An 18,979-nucleotide genomic window follows, 5' to 3' on the forward strand; every position below is an offset into this window, starting at 1 on the left:
TGAATGCCCATCAACATCCTTCTAAGATAAAGCGCTCGTGGGGCTCACTGTAGAGAGGGAAATTGAGGAAACAACACCACAAAAAATGGAAGATAGAAGAGGCCTTGCTTCTTTTGCTTCAGTGCATATTATCACTTTCCAACATAGAAAATTCTAAGATAAAGCGCTCGTGGGGCTCACTGTAGAGAGGGAAATTGAGGAAACAACACCACAAAGAAACGGAAGATAGAAGAGGCCTTGCTTCTTTTGCTTCAGTGCATATTCCAAAAAGTTTTTTTGGCTCGCGGCCGCCCAACTCGCGGGCGGCTCGCAAGACCCGCCCGCGAGTTGGGCGGCCGCGAGTTAAAAAGCAGGGCTGGTGCATATTATCACTTTCCAACATAGAATAATAATAAATTCTAAGATAGAGCGCTCGTGGGTCTCGCTGTAGAGAGGGAAATTGAGGAAACAACAACCAGAAGGAAATGGAAGTTAGAAGAGGCCTAGCTTCTTTTGCTTCGGCGCATAATGATGGTGATAGAGAGAACATTGTCTCAGACATCACCCAGGTATACAAATTGCTTGTATTATTTATTTTTAAAATAAAATTTTTGTTATGGTTTGGGGTTGCTTCATCTAGATGTTCTTGTTCCTATTTTAGATGAAAAAAATCATGTTTTCTTAATTACTTTCAGCTATTCTTTTGATGCCTATTTTGATGCATCACCCAAGTCAGATATATGTTATAGTTTGCCTGAATCTTGATGGTAACTTGGAATTATGACTTCTGTGACCATTTTACTTGCCAAGAATACAATTATATTTCAGAGATCATTTTGTAAGATTATCAAGTATTGTCAAAATCCATACTCTGATCAACTTTAAAAAACTACACTATATCCCCATGAACTTTCAGCGTTGCAGTAAACCCCCATGAACTTTTAAAATCACACTAAACGCCCATGAACTTTCAGGAATTGCACAAAACCCCCATGAACTTTCTGAGTTTTGTAGATAACCCCATAAATTAGAACCAAATAAAAAGGCATTTTGAAAGTTCATGGGGGGTTTAGTGTAATTTTTTTAAAAGTTCATATGGGTTTTCTACAAAAGTTATTCGGGGTTTAATGTGATTTTGAACGTTCATGGGGTTTACTGCAAAACACTAAAAGTTCATAGGGGTTTAGTGTTATTTACCCTTAATTTTATGGTAAATAGGATGATCAATGTTTTGCTTGTATGTCTAGCTTGTAGGATGGACACCATTGATAGAACTGAAAAATATAGCGAAAAAGGAAGGAGTTGATGCTCGATTAATCGCTAAAATGGAGTTCTACCAACCTCTTTCTTCAGTAAAAGACCGTACTGCGCTCAGGTTTGCATGTCATATTTTCAAACTCTTACCAATGATTTCAGTCGCTCGATCTGAGTTTCATTTCATACACATGTGTTTTAACAGGATACACATTTTTAGTTGTTTAGATTATGTTGATGTCAATGATCACACAGTCAATTAAAATGGTTGGATGAGGTTGTTGAGGGGCCGCTCCCTTCCCTAAATATTTGGTTCTAAGTTGAGTAGCTGAAGTCTACAAAAAGAACATTTTGCAGAGGACTGGGCTTTGTTCCTTCGTGCTTCCTCCGACGATCCAGTCCGTTTGTGAGCTTGAGTGGGGAAATAATGAAGAACTGTGTGAGTTCTTAAGCGCGATATTGCTTAGAAATTGTCAAGAATGGCTTAGAATAACTTAGAATTAGTTACCTTGGTATCTGGAATAGTAACTCTTCTTATAATGGTAGAAGAAGGGTAGAGTGGTCACTTCGGCAGAGCACAGTAGGGCAACAAATGAGCATAGCGTGGCTGTTGTGTCAGCACTTACTTTGCACGTGTCGTCCGGCGAGTGGAGGAGAGATCACCTCAGCATTAAATGCAAGTTGACTAGAGGCATGGCAGTGCCAACGTGGTCCGATGAGTCATGAAGGCTATTGGGGCTAAAGGCATGATGGCGCCTACCAAGCATTAAATGCAATATTAACACGTTGTCAGTGGGGGAAGCTTGAGGATGAAGTCATCCTGTGACTTGGTCGAGAAGTAACGCCTTTCGAGTCGTCTCACAAGACGCTGAATAATTGGTCGAGTGGGCTCCTATGGCGAGTCGTCTTCGATAAGAGGACCGACTAGTACCGCCATTCGAGTCGTCCAAGATGTTAGACCCTAGAGAGGGGGGGGTGATTAGGGTCTTATGCTAATCTAATCCGATTTTATACCAATTAAAACTAATTAACAAATATATTCTTGTAAGTATAATATACAACCATTTATGAGCAAGAATAAGCAATATGAGCAAAGGGATATGTCCTAGCAAAGAGATATATGGTGAATTATATGCAAGGATATATAAACTAATACAAGGGTGAAATAAACAATCTAAGCTAAAGAAACAAATGTGATAGGACAATATAAACTATGCAAAAACAATAAGATCACGGAGTTTGGACCTTCCGTCCTACGTCTTCGCTCCCCACTTGTGACGCCCCAGGGTTCACACAAGGCTGCAGTCTCTGATGAAACCCAGATTGTTAAACCTTCCAAGCACCAACCACCATGCTACGACATGTTTCACCATCACAATCACTATCTCTCTAGTAGAAATAATAAATAGGTGAAGGTACAGATAGGCAAAATAGAAACAGGCAACATTGGATATACACAGAAGAATCATAAGAAATATCAAGAATGAGCCCAACTGTAATAGAATAGAAATATCTCTGAGTGTAAACTGGATCTCAAATGCAATGAGTCAAATAAACAAAGTCTCACAAGAGCTCTCAACTCTAAAATAAAGTACCAATCTAGAGTATGAAAATAATCAACTACATGTGGAGTTCTGCAATAACTACAAAGTATAATAAATAGCTAAATGGACAACTAAGGAGTCCCATCATCCTGCGACTTTTCGTGCGTCGGACTCGCTGACTAAAAGAGGGGAAACAACGAGCGTTAAAGCGCTAGCGAGATCATCACTACCTCTCTCCAGAGGAAGGGGGTAGGAGTGTATAAGAAAATAGAGTCAGTACTTACATATATCAAATCATTCATATAGATCTCTATGAAAAACAGATAGTCGAGGAAACATACTCAAATCTCTAACATAAAGAATACATACATCATCTCGAATTACATCCGAGTAGCTTGCTCTAATATAAGAGGATGTCAACCAAACCAAAACGAATATATAACTGCCGTCCATAACGGGTGTGCCAAAATCTCAAATGAAATACCCTACTCGCTGGTAATCTATCATGGAAGTAAAACTTACAACTGATCAAATATCTATGTGTGCATCATCTTGTGCTATAGCGATACTCTTATAATGTTCTTACTCAATCGCTCTACGACAATAGGATTTATTATCTCCCTATTCCGGATACATGTAATAACAACAGTATTTTAATACTCTTACTCAATCGTTCTGCGATAATAGATTTTTTCTTCCTATTTCCGGATACGTGAAAGATCAAATACTAGTCATGTGTATTTATAAATTTTATCTTGAAACAAAAGTGTGTTAATTCACACAAACTAAGCATAAGTGCACATATCTCGGTGTGCGTGTCCGCATCTGAAGTTCACCATCATCCCAGATGTTTAACAAGTTTTAACATTCTAGTTAATCATCACAAGGTCAAGAGAAACGCTCGACAAATAGAAATCAAACCAAAACCATGCACAGGCCAACATCAGACTGGCGGTTGACCGTGGCAGTCGACCGCGACGGGCTCCAGAGACTACCCAGGTCTCTGCCCTACATGCGGTCGACCGTGGCGGTCGACCGTGAGCCCAAAATCTAGTTTTCCATGATTTTTTGTGTGTGTCGTGTTCACGTCGTGTTTTTGTGATTTAAACATGGTAAAAACTTCATGAATCTTATATACAAACATGTTATAGCAAATAGAAATATCTGGAAACAAAATCAACATATATAACCATGATTTTATGCATTATATTTATATTCAAAACCCTAAAACATGCATTAAAGCTCAAAACGACGAATCAAACTTCTTTCTTTAGATTAACCACGTTTTAAAATCATCTTTAGATCTTAAATACATCTGTAAAATTCATTCTCAATCTTTTTAGCATAAAAAGACCTAATCTTTATACATATAATACAAACGAGTTGTCTTTTATTCATAATCTAGTCATTTAGGCTCTACAAAACATATTTAAATCTCTTTAAAAGTGTTTTTAAAACTGGAAGGGGGATTAGCAAAGATGATACTCGCATGAGATTGTCGAAAAAAGTTTTAGAAGCAATGTTGAAAGAAATCTCCACTCCAAAAGCCAAAAACCAAGAAAATCCCGTTCGAAAGCCTCCAATCTTCTCCAAGAAATCAAACTAGGATTTTGGGGTTTTGATGGCTGTTAGGGTTCTTAGGAAAACTGAGAAAAACGTGAAAAACTCATATATATATATATCAGGGAAAATGAATATGGGTTTAGAAATCTGAAACCAACTCAAAACAGGATTCAAAAATACTCTGCAGTTTTCGCGGTCGACCGTCACGGTCGACCCATTGTGCATGCTTCGACTCTTTTCTCTCTCATGTATGAACTTGTTCATACTCAAAACACATGGTATTATACTCATATACCATTTAATGATATTTATCATACTTAATATCCATATATCATAATTAATCTCATATTAATATATCATTCAAAAATTATCAGGGTTTTACATTCACCCCCCCTTAAGAGGATTTCGTCCTCGAAATTCCGTAGTCGCATCACAAAGCTTAATAACTGGGAAAACTCATTAAGAAGGTGTATTTCATACATAGAAAACCTTCTGCACCCATCTTATAGTATTAGCACAAAGATATTTAAAGTTAACAACTTAGAATACAAACATTCTCACCTAAATCCCTAATCAAACAAAATTGGTACGTCGAGCGAAATAAACCAAACAAGGAAACCCTCATGTATATACCATATGTTTCAAATGATTAAGGATCAGGTGACAATATCCTCATTCTAGTGTTAAAGATAAATATAAATGTGTTAAAAATATTATTGTGTCTAAACAACATAGATAAATGATAATTATCAAAGCATCAACATCATACATGTCCAAACAGGTACGGGTAGTCGTGACGAACATCCTCCTTGCGTTCCCAAGAAATCTCTTCGGCTCCTTGCCGGTTCCACTGCACTTTTACTAATGGAATGACTTTATTTATAAGCTTTTTATTCTCTCTAGCAAGTATGCATACCGGAATCTCTACGGTAGTCAAGTCATCCTGGATCTCAATCTCTGGTGAGTCAATCACTCTCTGCTGCTCATTATCTCGTAGATGCTTCTTAAGCATCAAAATATGAAAAACATCATGTACACTCGACATCGATGCTAGTAGGTCTAACATGTAAGAAACAGCTCAAATGCGCTCGATGATCCGGAAAGGACCAACATATCTCGGGGCAAGCTTCCCCCGTCTCCTGAAACGCTGAACATCGTTCATCGGTGATACTTTCAACATAACTAAGTCTCCGAGCTGAAACTCTAAATGTCGTCTTCTCTTATCTGCATAGCTCTTTTGCCGACTCTGGGCTGCAAGAATGCGCTCTCGAATCAATGCTGCCTTTTCCGTGGTCTGTCTAACTAACTTCGGACCAATAAATAGACTATCCTCTGGCTCTGCCCAACTTATGGGTGATCTGCAAGGTCTCTCGTACAAAGATTCATACGGTGCCATCCCGAAGGTAGCTTGATAACTGTTATTATATGTAAATTCAATCAGTGGGATGTGATCCTCCCAGCTACCCTGAAAATTCATAATGCACGCTCTCAGCATGTCCTCTAAGATCTGATTCACCCTCTTGGTCTGACCATCTGTCTAGGGGGTGAAAAACACTGCTAAATAACAACTGACTGCCAAAATCATCCTGAAAACTCCTCCAAAAATAAGATGTGAAGACTGAGCCCCGATCTGATACAATTATCTCCGAGACTCCATGTAATCTAATAATCTCCCGAATGAAGATCCTCACATACATATCTGCCGTATAAGTCGTCCTCACTGGTAAGAAATGTGCAGACTTAGTCAATCTGTCCACTATGACACAAATATAATCATTTCCTTTCTTTGACTTAGGCAACCCTACTATGAAATTCATAGAAATATCTGCCCACTTCTACTCGGGAATGGGTAAAGGCTGTAGGGTTCCTGCAGGTCTCTGATGTTCTGCCTTAATCTGCTAACATATAAAACACTTAGCCACATACTCTAAAATCTCTCTGCACATACCGCTCCACCAAAAATGCCTTTTCAGATCCTTGTATATTTTTGTTATGCCTGGATGCATTGTATATCTGCTACGATGTGCCTCATCAAAAAGTTCCTTCTTTAGTTGTAAATTGTACGGTATACCAATTTTGCCCTTCATCCGAAAGCCTCCATCTATCCCTATAGTCCAATCATCCTTGGACTCATTTGAAATCTCTCCCATACGGGTTTTAATCCAAGAATCCTCTATCTGAGCTTCGACCACTCTATCTCTCCAAGATGGCTGTACAGGTAAAGCTCCTAAAAACACACGGCTCGTGCCAATCTCTGGCCTAAAATCAAAGTGACTGAGGATATTAAGATCCCGATGAAGTGAACATCTCAAAGTTGCTAGCCACGACGACGCTTCTGCTTAATGCATCTGCTACCACATTCGTCTTTCCCGGATGGTACTAAATAGCAAATTCATAATCCTTAATAAATTCTATCCATCGACGCTATCTCTGATTAAGTTCTTTCTGAGAAAAGAGGTATTTTAAACTCTGGTGATCCGTGAATAGCTCAAACTGTACTCCGTATAAGTAATGTCTCCACACCTTCAATGCAAATATCACTGCTGCTAGCTCCAAGTTATGCATGGGGTAGTTCTGCTCATGAGTCCTCAACTGCCTCGAAACATAAGCTACAATTCCTTGGGTCTACATCAATACACCTCTAAGACCCAATAAGGATACATCAGTGTAGACAACAAAAGTCTTATCACTGCTAGGAATAACCAAAACTGGTGCTGAAGTCAATTTAGTCTTCAAAGTCTCAAATGCCTTCTGGCACTCTAGGCTCCAAATAAACTGTACACCCTTCTTAGTAAGGTATGTAAGCGGTGTGGTAATCCTCGAGAAGTCCTGAATGAATTTTTTTGTAATAGCTTGCCAGACCTAGGAAGCTACGAATCTCGGTAACTATCTTCGGTGACTCCCAATCAAGTACGACTTCTACCTTAGCCGGATCTACTGCAATGCCCTCTCGGCTGATAACGTGGCCCAAAAATCTAACATCTAATAACCAGAATTCACACTTGCTAAATTTGGTATACAACTGGTACTCTCTCAATATTTACAATACTAACCTCAAATGCTGCTCGTGCTCGGCCTCCGACCACGAATAGATAAGAATATCGTCGATGAAAACTATCACGAACTGGTCCAAATAAGGACGAAAAACCCGATTCATCAAATCCATGAATACTGCGAGTGCATTGGTCAGCCCAAATGGCATGACAAGAAACTTGAAAGACCCATATCGAGTCAAGAAAACGGTCTTAGGAATATCCATCTCCCGAACTCGCAACTGATGATAACCAGAACGCAGATCTATCTTTGAGAAACACTACGATCCCTGTAACTGGTCAAACAAGTCATCGATCCTCGGTAATAGGTACCTATTACGGATAGTGACCTTGTTCAACTCGCGATAATCTATACATAATCGCATACTCCCGTCCTTCTTCTTCACAAAGAGGACCGGTGCTCCCCACGGAGAATGATTCCGTCGAATGAAGCCCTGAAACAACAACTAATCTATCTGGATCTGTAGCTCCCTCATCTCAGCAGGCGCCATACGGTAAGGAGCTCGGGAAATCGGTGCGGTGCCTGGCTGGAACTCTATGCAAAACTCAACCTCTCTCACTAGAGGTAATCCTGGTATGTCCTGGAAGACATCCTGGTACTCTGAGACTACTCGCATCTCACTCAAATCTGCGCCCCGATCCTGCAATATCACATTCTCTACGTATGCCAGAAATGACTCCACAAACTGGTTGTCTCTGGAGGTAGCTACCACTAACTCAGACCCATCAAATGCTCGCCAACTGACTTTTTTCGCAAAACAGTCGATACTCACATGGTAGGAAGATAGCCAATCCATACCAAGAATCACATCGAATTCAGACATATGCAACATGATCAAATCAATTGCGAACTCAGAATCATCCAAGCTGACGATGCATCTCCTATAAACATTCTCTAACAGAGACATCTCTCCCAACGGAGTGGATACATATAAAGAAAAATCTAACGGCTGAGCTACAAGATGATGTCTAACCGTAAAATTATAGGAGATAAAAGAATGCGAAGCGCCAGAATCAAAAAGAATTCGTGCTGAAAAGGAGTTCACACGAAACGTACCTTCCACCACAGCTCCGCTCGCGCCATGATCGTGAGGAACAACTGTATACACTCTACCGGTCTACTGCACTGCATCTCCTGGAGTGAATGGTGCCATCTGTCTCTGCCGAGTCTCCTGGACCGCTCGAAACTATCCCTTAATCCTCGGGACTACTAGGGGTGCCTCAATCCTTAGCTGCTAGCCCTGACCACGTCCCCGAGCACGGTTCTGCGAATGCTGCTGAGTCCTGCCCTGCTGGCCTGCTGCGGATGCACTGCGGCACTCTGCTGCTCTAAGTCTAATCTTGTTATAATTTTAACAAGCTCTCTAAAATTGGCGCTGCTGCTACGCTCTCTGGTCCTGCTGATGGCCCTTCTTATGGGGACCCTGTTGATACGGACCCTTACCCTACTAACGGGGTTCTCCTAAGCCTCCAAATGGTCTTTTATCTTTTCCTTACTCTTTGGACTGTCCTGATTTACCATTATCCTTGCCCTTTATGAATATGGTTGTATCTGTCTCTTGAGCCATGGTAGCATCTGCCACCTCTCGCACTGAACAAAACCTCCGAGATACTATATACCAGCGCAACCCTAGACGAAGTCCCATCAGGAACATCTGAGCATGACGCTCCTCTGTGTGCCACATATCGGTGAACCTAAGCAATGACATGAACTTACTCTCAAAGTCCATGACAGACATATCCCCCTTCTCTAATCGAGTCAGCTCTAACTCTTTTTTGGCTTTCGCTATTGCCGAAACATAGTGCTCATCAAAAAGATATATAAAAGTCTCTCACGAGACCGACATCCTCGGCTCTGGGGTGAAACGGGGTCTATATCATCCTCCTGCATCGCCTTTAAGTCTGAAAGCCGCTAGCCTCTGCTTCTGTATAGAATTAACATTCAGCATATCCAAGATGTTATTGACATCTTCCTTTCATTTATGTGCGACAATAGAGTCCGTCGAACCATGAAACTCTGGAGCCTTCAACTTCTGGTACCTCTCTACCAAACTAAGCCAAGCCTCCTGCTCAGCCACTCCATCATCAACTGGAGGTGGTGGTGAAACTACTGGTGACCTCTATGGTATCTCCTCTTGAATGGGAGTTCCCCGTCGAGCCTGATCTGCTAATTGCTCTTCAATAGCCGCCAAACGAGTTACCAACGACGCTATGAGATCTACTAAGTACTGCGGAGCTTGCTATGACTCAGGCTCCCTATCATCCTACTCAACTCCCTAAGCACGAGTAACTCGGCGTCCACGACTTCTTCCTGACATCTATAATTCCAAAATAGAGCTTATTACGCAGTAAATAGGATCTCAAGCATGAAGGATATAACATATACCAATAAGTAAATCATATCATATATATCTCATATCATGCTTTATTATTCAAAGCAAATAGATCATAAAAAAATTTAGATTTTTCGCGTACATATATAGTACGTCCTCACTCATACTAAGGATTCCTAGCGGACTGTATACATGATCCCTAGTAAACTCTATCCTAACTCCACAATATGACATGATCCCTAGTAAACTCTATCCTAACTCCACAATATGACACAGGGATGATCCTAAGGATATTGGAACTAGCTAGAGCTCTGATACCAACTATGACGCTCCAGGGTTCACACAAGGCTGCAGTCCCAGATGAAATCCGGATTGTCAAACCTACCAAGCACCAACCACCATGCTACGACATATTTCACCATCACAATCACTATCTCTCTAGTGGAAACAATAAATAGGTGAAGGTACAGACAAGAAAAATAGAAATAGGCAATATTGGATATACACAGCAAAAGCATAAGAAATATCAAGAATGAGCCCAACTATAATAGAATAGAAATATCTCTGAGTGTAAACTGGATCTCAAATACGATGAGTCGAATAAACAAAGTCTCACAAGAGCTCTCAACTCTAAAATAAAGTACCAATCTAGAGTCTGAAAATAATTAACTACATGTGGAGTTCTGCAATAACTACAAAGTATAATAAATAGCTAAATGGATAACTAAGGAGTCCCATCATCCTGCGACACTCCATGCGCCGGACTCGCTGCCTGAAAGAGGGGAAACAACGAGCGTTAAAGCGCTAGCAAGATTATCACTATCTCTCCCCAGGGGAAGGGGGTAGGAGTGTATAAGAAAATAGAGTCAGTACTTACATATATCAAATCATTCATATAGCTCTCTATGAGAAACAAATATTCGAGGAAACATACTCAAATCTCCAACATAAAGAATACATACATCATCTCGAATTACATCCGAGTAGCTTGCTCTAATATAAGAGGATGTCAACAAAACCAAAATGAATATAACTGCCGTCCATAACGGGTGTGACAAAATCTCAAAAGAAATACCCTACTCGCGGGTAATCTATCATGGAAGTAAAAATTACAACTGATCAAATATCTATGTGTGCATCATCTTGTGTTATAGCGATACTCTTATAATGTTCTTACTCAATCGCTCTGCGGCAATAGGATTTATTATCTCCCTATTCTGGATACATGTAATAACGATAGTATTGTAATACTCTTACTCAATCGTTCTACAGTAATAGGTTTTATCTTCCTATTTTTGGATACATGAAAGATCAAATACTAGTCATGTGTATTTATAAATTTTATCTTGAAACAAAAGTGTGTTAATTCACACAAACTAAGCATAAGTGCACATATCTCGGTGTGCGTATCTGCATCTGATGTTCACCATCATCCTAGGTGTTTAACAAGTTTTAACATTCTAGTTAATCATCACAAGGTCAAGAGAAATGCTCGACAAACAGAAATCAAACAAAAACCATGCACAGGCCAACATCAGACTGGCGGTCGACCGTGGCGGGCTCCAGAGACTACCCGGGTCGACCGTGAGCCCAAAATCCAGTTTTTCCAGGATTTTTTGTGTGTGTCGTGTTCACGTCATGTTTTTGTGATTTAAACATGATAAAAACTTTATGAATCTTGCATACAAATATGTTACAGCAAATAGAAATATCTGAAAACAAAATCAACATATATAACCATGATTTTATGCATTATATCTATATTCAAAACCCTAAAACATGTATAAAAGCTCAAAACGATGAATCAAACTTCTTTCTTTAGATTAACCACATTTTAAAATCATCTTCAGATCTTAAATACATCTGTAAAATTCGTTCTCAGCCTTTTTAGCATGAAAAGACCTAATCTTTATACATATAATACAAACGAGCTGTCTTTTATTCATAAACTAGTCATTTAGGCTCTACAAAACATGTTTAAATCTCTTTAAAAGCATTTTGAAAACTAGGAGGGGGATTAGCAGAGATGATACTCACATGACATTGTCAATAAAAATTTTAGAAGCAAGGTTGAAAGAAATCTCCACTCCAAAAGCCAAAAACCAATAAAATCCCGCTCGAAAGCCTCCAATCTTCTCCAAGAAATCAAACTAGGGTTTGGGGGTTTTGGTGGTTGTTAGGATTCTTAGGAAAACTGAGAAAAACGTGAAAAAATCATATATATATCAGGGAAAATGAATATGGGTTTAGAAATCCGAAACCAACTCAAAACAGGATTCGGACTAAGTATTTCTAGTTTTTCAAGGGTTTGGTCATTGTGCATGCTTCGACTCTTTTCTCTCTCATGTATGAACTTGTTCATACTCAAAACACATGGTATTATACTCATATACCATTTAATGATATTTATCATACTAAATATCCATATATCATAATTAATCTCATATTAATATATCATTCAAAAATTATCAGGGTTTTACACCACTCCTGTGGAGAAATCCACTATCACAACCGAGTTTTCTACGCTCACCTGAATAACGTTTACACTACACAATATCGGTTTTCAACGCTCACCAATCAACGTTCACAATCTCATAATGTAACTACACTAAACACCCTTTCAGTGTTGGTCTCTAGTCTGTGTCCTTCCTCAAGTGCTCGAAATTACCACCTCTCTCTAGGCTTTACTACCGACCCCACTCCTCTTAAACCCTCACGAGACTACAACTCGTCCACTAGGGTAATCTAGGGGTTTAAAGGCTTGTTGTATGCGCTAAATACAACCGCGATTTCTGCGAAAGTAAGTTAGGATTTTTTTTAATTTTCTTTGCTAGAGGACTAGCAAAAGTTTAGGTGTGGGGGTATTTGATAATCATATTTTCTGTGTCCTTCCTCAAGTGCTCGAAATTACCACCTCTCTCTAGGCTTTACTACCGACCCCACTCCTCTTGGAAGGGACCCCGTCTCTCACCAAACACTCCTCTCGGTGTACTAGTGTAATACAAAGTGAACCTCATAATTAACGCTCGATACAACAAATGAATGTTCTCTAAATAAGGCGAGAACTCAATTAGACACAACTCTTAGTCACAAACCCACAACCCCAAATTATACTATGAATGTAAATACAATAGGCTCAATATGTTGTGTGTGAACAAAGAGATATAAATCAAAACTAAACTCAATATAGTTCTAGCTTAATAACAATGATAATCAAATATATAAAAGAGCTAGAAATAGAGTTTAGGAAACTTCTCAATAGATCAAGAGTGGAGGGAGAAGAGTTGGATGCTCAAACACCAATGGATGATCTTCCTCAAGCTCTTGTGAAATTATTTTCACAAAACAAACCCTTAAACAAACTTAAAACCAACTTAAACTTTTTTAAAACTTATTTAAAACATGTCTTGGATGTTTTTTTGAGAACTAAGGTATAAGGGGGTATTTATATGAAAACCCAAAGCCAAGAGAAAGCCAAGAAAAGACCAAAAAACCAACCCAAAAAACAGCTCTGGAAACTAGTCGTTGGAAGCTGAATGACAGATCGGCGGTCGACCGTGGAAAACGCACGGTCGACAGCGAGCAGGTCAGAAACAGAACTTTGGCTCTGGACATCAGTCGGTCGACCGTGACGGTCGACCGCAAAACTTTCTGGACTACATCCGGTCGACCGCAAAACTTTTTGGACTACATCCGGTCGACCACCACGGTCGATCGTGAGCCATCAAAAACTAATCTGAGTCTCTGAACTTAAGGCGGTCGACCGTGGCGTCGACCACAAACATACATAAGAAATATTCAGGTTTTGAAAGTTGTTTTATGATTTTAAAACCTTGTTTAAAAATATCAAATAAATTACAAAAAATATAGAACTTTGGAAAATGATTGTAGACATGATAATAAACATGCTACAATATTTGGTTTTCAAAAAGAATCTTCCAAATGAAAAATATCATCATTTTACAAAATAGTCCAAAACATAAAAATGTAAACATATGAGTTTTGATATTATAGCTTAACCATGTCTTGAAACATTACATAATGATTATATAGACTTAATAAAAGTGTATGATTGTTATTAAGTCCATAAACCAAGAAAACAATTTTTTCACAAAATTGCATATTTTGCAAACATTTCAAAAGTAAATATGATTTTATTAAACTAAATAAAATTGATATTGATGAAAACATATATATGCATGTAAGTATGAAACAAAAATATATTTTCCAATTATATTCAATTGTTTCATATTAAAACTTAAAAACTATCAAACCAAAATATATATGTATATGTATAACTATATATATACAAAATCAAAACGTGTATGTGTGTATATGATTGAGCTTAAAGTACTAACACGCATAATATAAACCATAAACTAATTATAACCAAGCTTGTGATCTTCAATGAAGCTCTATCTTGGTACACTTGTGGATGAAGCTTGAATTTGGATTTTCAACTTGAATTACAATGCTTCACAGCTATTCCGCCAACCTCCATTGGATATATTCGTTGAAGCTTAATTCCATCCATCCTCCAACATATTGTTTGCCTAGAATAAATATAAAACACAAACACTAGACAAACAATATTATATGTAAATTATTTGTAAATCATCATCAAAATAAGAAGATCAACAATCTCCTCCTTTTTAATGATGACAAACAATTTACAAAAAAGATATATGCATAAAAGGAAATGAATATACAAAGTATAATTATCATACATATGAATGTATGAAATGAAGGCTAAGGCAATCATATGTGAGCAAGCATAAATAAATATGCTAAATATCACTCACATACTATAAGATAACGAGAACACATATGGATGTACCATTGAAATAATGTGTCTCAAAACATAAACATAAAAATCATGTATAAAAATAGATTTATAAAATCAAAAGAAAAAAACATGAAAATCATGGAAAAAGTTTTCAAATAAAAACAAATCAATCAAATGAAATTATAAATCAAGATTTAAGCCCAAAAATAATGTTTGATCAATAAAGGAGATTTCCTTTGTAAAGAACTTGATCAAACCACTCATAAAATGCATTATAAAGTTTATTTGAAATTTGAATCATCTATTTGTGCTATATAATGAATTCAAAGCAACAAATCAAAGCAAAATTTTCATAGTTCAAAATTAACATACAAGAATCATGAAGTACGGGAAAAAAATCTTTAAAAGTATAAAACCAAATCATCATTGATTTTCATAAATAATAAGAGAGGTAACCATATTAAGGTCTTGAGCTTATATCAACCCATATAAGTATTTTAGCACCCGGTAAACAAGATTTGAGAATAAACACCTAATAATCCTGGGGGTTATATAAACAAAAACCTCTCATCAAAATCGAAACTAATAATCATGAAAACAAAGGAATTGATCAAAAAAATGTTTTCATATTAAAAGTTTTCAAAGCACATTTTCAAAACCAAGAAAAAAGAAAAATAAAAACACTAAAATTCTTGGTTTAAAATCAAATTTGTTTTGGTACCCAAGTATTCTTGGTACCAAACGGTTTAGGGACATGACTCCTATCATTTAAGCTCAAAGCCCTTGGGCTATGAACCCGTTTGGGCACATGTGGTGTACTAACACGGTCAAAGCAATAATCACTCAAATGACCCTTCTGATTATAATTTGTGCAATGAAAGAGATCCATTTGTTTTTGTGGACCATTAGCTCGTGCACGGGAAACATTTGCAAACAAAAATAATTTATTTGAAGCTTTTTGCAAATATGAAACATTATCAAAACAAAACTTTCCTAAGTTGCCAAATCTACCATAAACATCATATTTATAAACATGTGGTCTACTAGAAACATTTGGCAAAATAGATTTTCTTTTCAAATCAAAACAATATTTGGCCAAATGACCAAAACGACCACAAATATCACATCTATACACAAGAGCATGCTTATGATGAGCAATAGGTGTATGTGTGTGTACATGTGATGATGACGAAATTTGATGGGATGCACAATTATGATTATTTATTGTAGGTTTTTATGCATCATAGCAAAAGTTAGCAATGTGGCCTTTACGATCACAAATTAAGCATTTGTAAATTTTGCTATAAATATGTGCATAGTGAGTGTTGGATTTGAAAGAATTAATACGATACTTTGCACGTAAGTCCATAAGTTTCTTATTATTAATAATGCATGTTTTAAGAGTTGAGTCTAAAGATGAAATACAATTTTTTAATAACATTCAACTCATCATTTGGCACATATACATTTTTATTAGAAGTAGAACATATATAGTCATTTATAAAGGAAGCAGTATCAATTTTTTTATTCTCTACTTCTAATGTCGCATTATCTTTTTCATGAGATAAGCTAGTTATAGATGTGATTAATTTTGTTAGACCCTAGAGGGGGGGTGATTAGGGTCTTATGCTAATCTAATCTGATTTTATACCAATTAAAACTAATTAATAAGTTATCCTAGCAAGTATGAAATCGATTTTATACCAATTAAAACTAATTAATAAGTTATCCTAGCAAGTATGAAATACAACAAGATATATGAGATAGGATAAGCAATTAATAAGTTATCCTAGCAAGTATGAAATACAACAAGATATATGAGATAGGATAAGCAATATGAACAAATGAATATATCCTTGCAATGAGATATTACAAATATATGAGCAAGGATATGTAAACTAACACAAGGGTAAAAATAAACAAACTACAAATGTGATAGGGCAAATTATAGGCAATTGGTGATATAAGATAAATGCATAAGTAAATGCGCCAATTGTAGGCATATAAAATTGCTTATAGGTCCCTTAGCATAGCTCGGCACAAACCGACGAACCAACGAGGCGACGAGGTTAACGAACCGCACGCAAGCAACGGAATACATCCATTGGAGCGTGGAATCAAGCCAACAGTTCGGGGAATCAACGAGTCATTCAAACAAGAGCGGACTCGGACGAATCACGATCGAATCAAGATCGGTTTCGGACTCGAACTCAGAAGTGGACTTACTGCCAAATCAGGATTCGGATCGACTGCCAAATCAGGTCAACAAATCGAGTCTAGACAAATCAACCACACAACCGAATCACGGACAAAAACGGATACAACGGACAAAATCACAAAACCCAAACACCCTGAGGCCGGCTCGGCCCGAAACCGAGCCACTTCCAGCGTGCTCGGCCCAAGCCGCAGCCAACCCGGACGGTGCGCATCGGTGGCGACCCACCCCTGAGCGGTTGGCTCGGTGCCGAAGCCACCCCAGGCTGGCTCCGCATTGACCTGCAGCCCACCTAGCGGGTGGCCGGCCAATTGTGCGCGCAGCCACCTCACCCAGCATCTGTTCCTGGGCAAGCATCTGCGTCGTGCTATAAGAGCGCCATGGGTTGTTCATTTCAAAAGGTTGCGAAACTTTGGAGAGTCCGAAACTCTGCGAATTGGAAGCATCGAGCTTGGAGTTTGAAGACTGAGCCGACTTGAAGCATTTCAGCATCTGATTCTCCGGCGAGCGTCCACCGTCACAAAAAGGCAGGAGTTCGAGAGACGATAAAGATTTCAGATCTGAGATCCTTAACACGAAACTACACTCCGATCAAAGCTTGCGCCTTTATCCCGAGCATTGGACGATTTATTTCCTATGCGTGAACTAATCCTCCCCGGCTATTTATTCCCTTTTGCGCAGAATCAATACCCGTCAAATCGTCGTAGATCCGACCGGCCATCTAGATCGCTCGCGGTGGCCACGCGATTCAACCCCGGGTCGGCAAAAGAACCCACACAAGCACGCAAGAGACCGCAAAACAGGACTTCTTGCCGATCGTTCAAAAGGCAAAGCTGTAAAAGCGAAGTGTTAATTTTTGCTTTTTCTTTGATTTCGTTTTGTAACCGGCATCTAAATAAAGACCGGATCTTTTGCTAACTCAAAAAGTTGTTATTCAACGCATGACAATGAATCAATGAAGCGCCGATTTTCTCGACCCTGGAACAATCTGGCGACCACAGTGGGCGCAGCACCGATCTCGCCTGCCGCAGATCATCACGTCGCTCAGCCGCGGAGCTCAAATCTCGGTCGAGGAGCGAGGTAGCAGTATGAATTTCGACCAGCACAGTTCGAGGAAGTACCTTTCAGTCCTACGTCCGGAGTCTACCTCCACCCCGCAAAGTCCAAGAAGTTCTCCTCAGGAGCAAGAAGGCTCGTGGCTTGAAGAAGTTCAGAACGCCAACGAAGCTCTCACCCCGGCTGACGCCAAAGTTGCGTCAGGTGAAGTTCCACCGACCTCCAACGAGGTCAAACCTGTTCTCGTCAACGCTTCTACCGTTGAAGGCGTTGTGACTCTCTCGAAGAGAGCCCGCCAGAGGCGACGTCAACGCCTTGCGCGGCAATTCGCCAAAGCGATGGAGTCCACGGACGGGGTCCGCTACAACGTGGATCTGAAGAATAGGAGAGGCAAACAGCCTCAACAATTGAAGAATGGCGGTTCCTCCAAGCCGCCGACTAACGAATGGATCCGGATCAAACGGAACCGTTCGGCACTCGAAGAGCGGATTCACAAACACCGCGCATTGCTTGCACAAGCAAGGATCCTCGTACAGAAGGCTGAGGAGTTGAAGAAAGGAAGAGTGGCCAAGAAGCCGCCATCAACCCGCCAAGTGTGGAGGCCGAAGCAGCCTCCAACCAAAGTTCAATCTCAGGTGAACCAACCAAAGTCGCCGGTAATCCCAATAGCTTCTCCGGGAGATCATGCAGAATTGTCCCAAAGGAAGAAGCCAGTCTTGGAGCGCCTCGGTCCGATTCCCGACGAGAGAGGCAAAGCTCCCGTCCAAGATCGTTTGAGCCCGATGAAGAAGCCCCGAATGACGCAACATGCTGGGGGTCGCAGTCACCTCCAACATGACAAAGAGACGAGGACAGCTACGCGCACCAACTTGCGCATTGAAGTCCAGGAGCCCGCCGAGAACTCACGCCCAAAAAGGCATGTTTCGAGGCGTGTAACTTTCGAAAACCCTAAGAAAGTAATTCCCCCTCAGAAGGAAACGTTATCGTCTGATGGCGATAGCGTTATACCTGAGAAGTCGTGCCAACACACAATAGGTTACTCCGATCGTCAAGCAGACGAGTTGTACTATCGTGCTGGGGGTACGAATAAAACCAGGAAAAGGAGTCCCCAAAAACAGGAAACTCAGTGCCCCTGTTCCAAACTCATTCGGGCAGTATTGTCTGAATGCAGCTGCATCAAGGCGGTCCCCGAACGA

The 18,979-nt window shown here is 39.5% G+C and overlaps 1 protein-coding gene across 1 annotated transcript in view; it reads left to right on the top strand.

Annotated features, from left to right (window-relative positions):
* LOC109846428 (bifunctional cystathionine gamma-lyase/cysteine synthase-like) overlaps nt 401-18,979 on the top strand; it is a 72,055-nt gene continuing 53,476 nt past the window's right edge. Inside the window, exons 1-2 of the mRNA XM_020415663.1 lie at nt 401-548; nt 1,227-1,354. Of these exons, the coding sequence (XP_020271252.1) occupies nt 465-548; nt 1,227-1,354 (212 nt within the window). The 5' untranslated portion in view covers nt 401-464. The remainder of the gene's footprint in view (nt 549-1,226; nt 1,355-18,979) is intronic.

Source organism: Asparagus officinalis, chromosome 6 (genome assembly GCF_001876935.1).
Source record: "Asparagus officinalis chromosome 6, Aspof.V1, whole genome shotgun sequence".
Taxonomy (NCBI): domain Eukaryota; kingdom Viridiplantae; phylum Streptophyta; class Magnoliopsida; order Asparagales; family Asparagaceae; genus Asparagus; species Asparagus officinalis.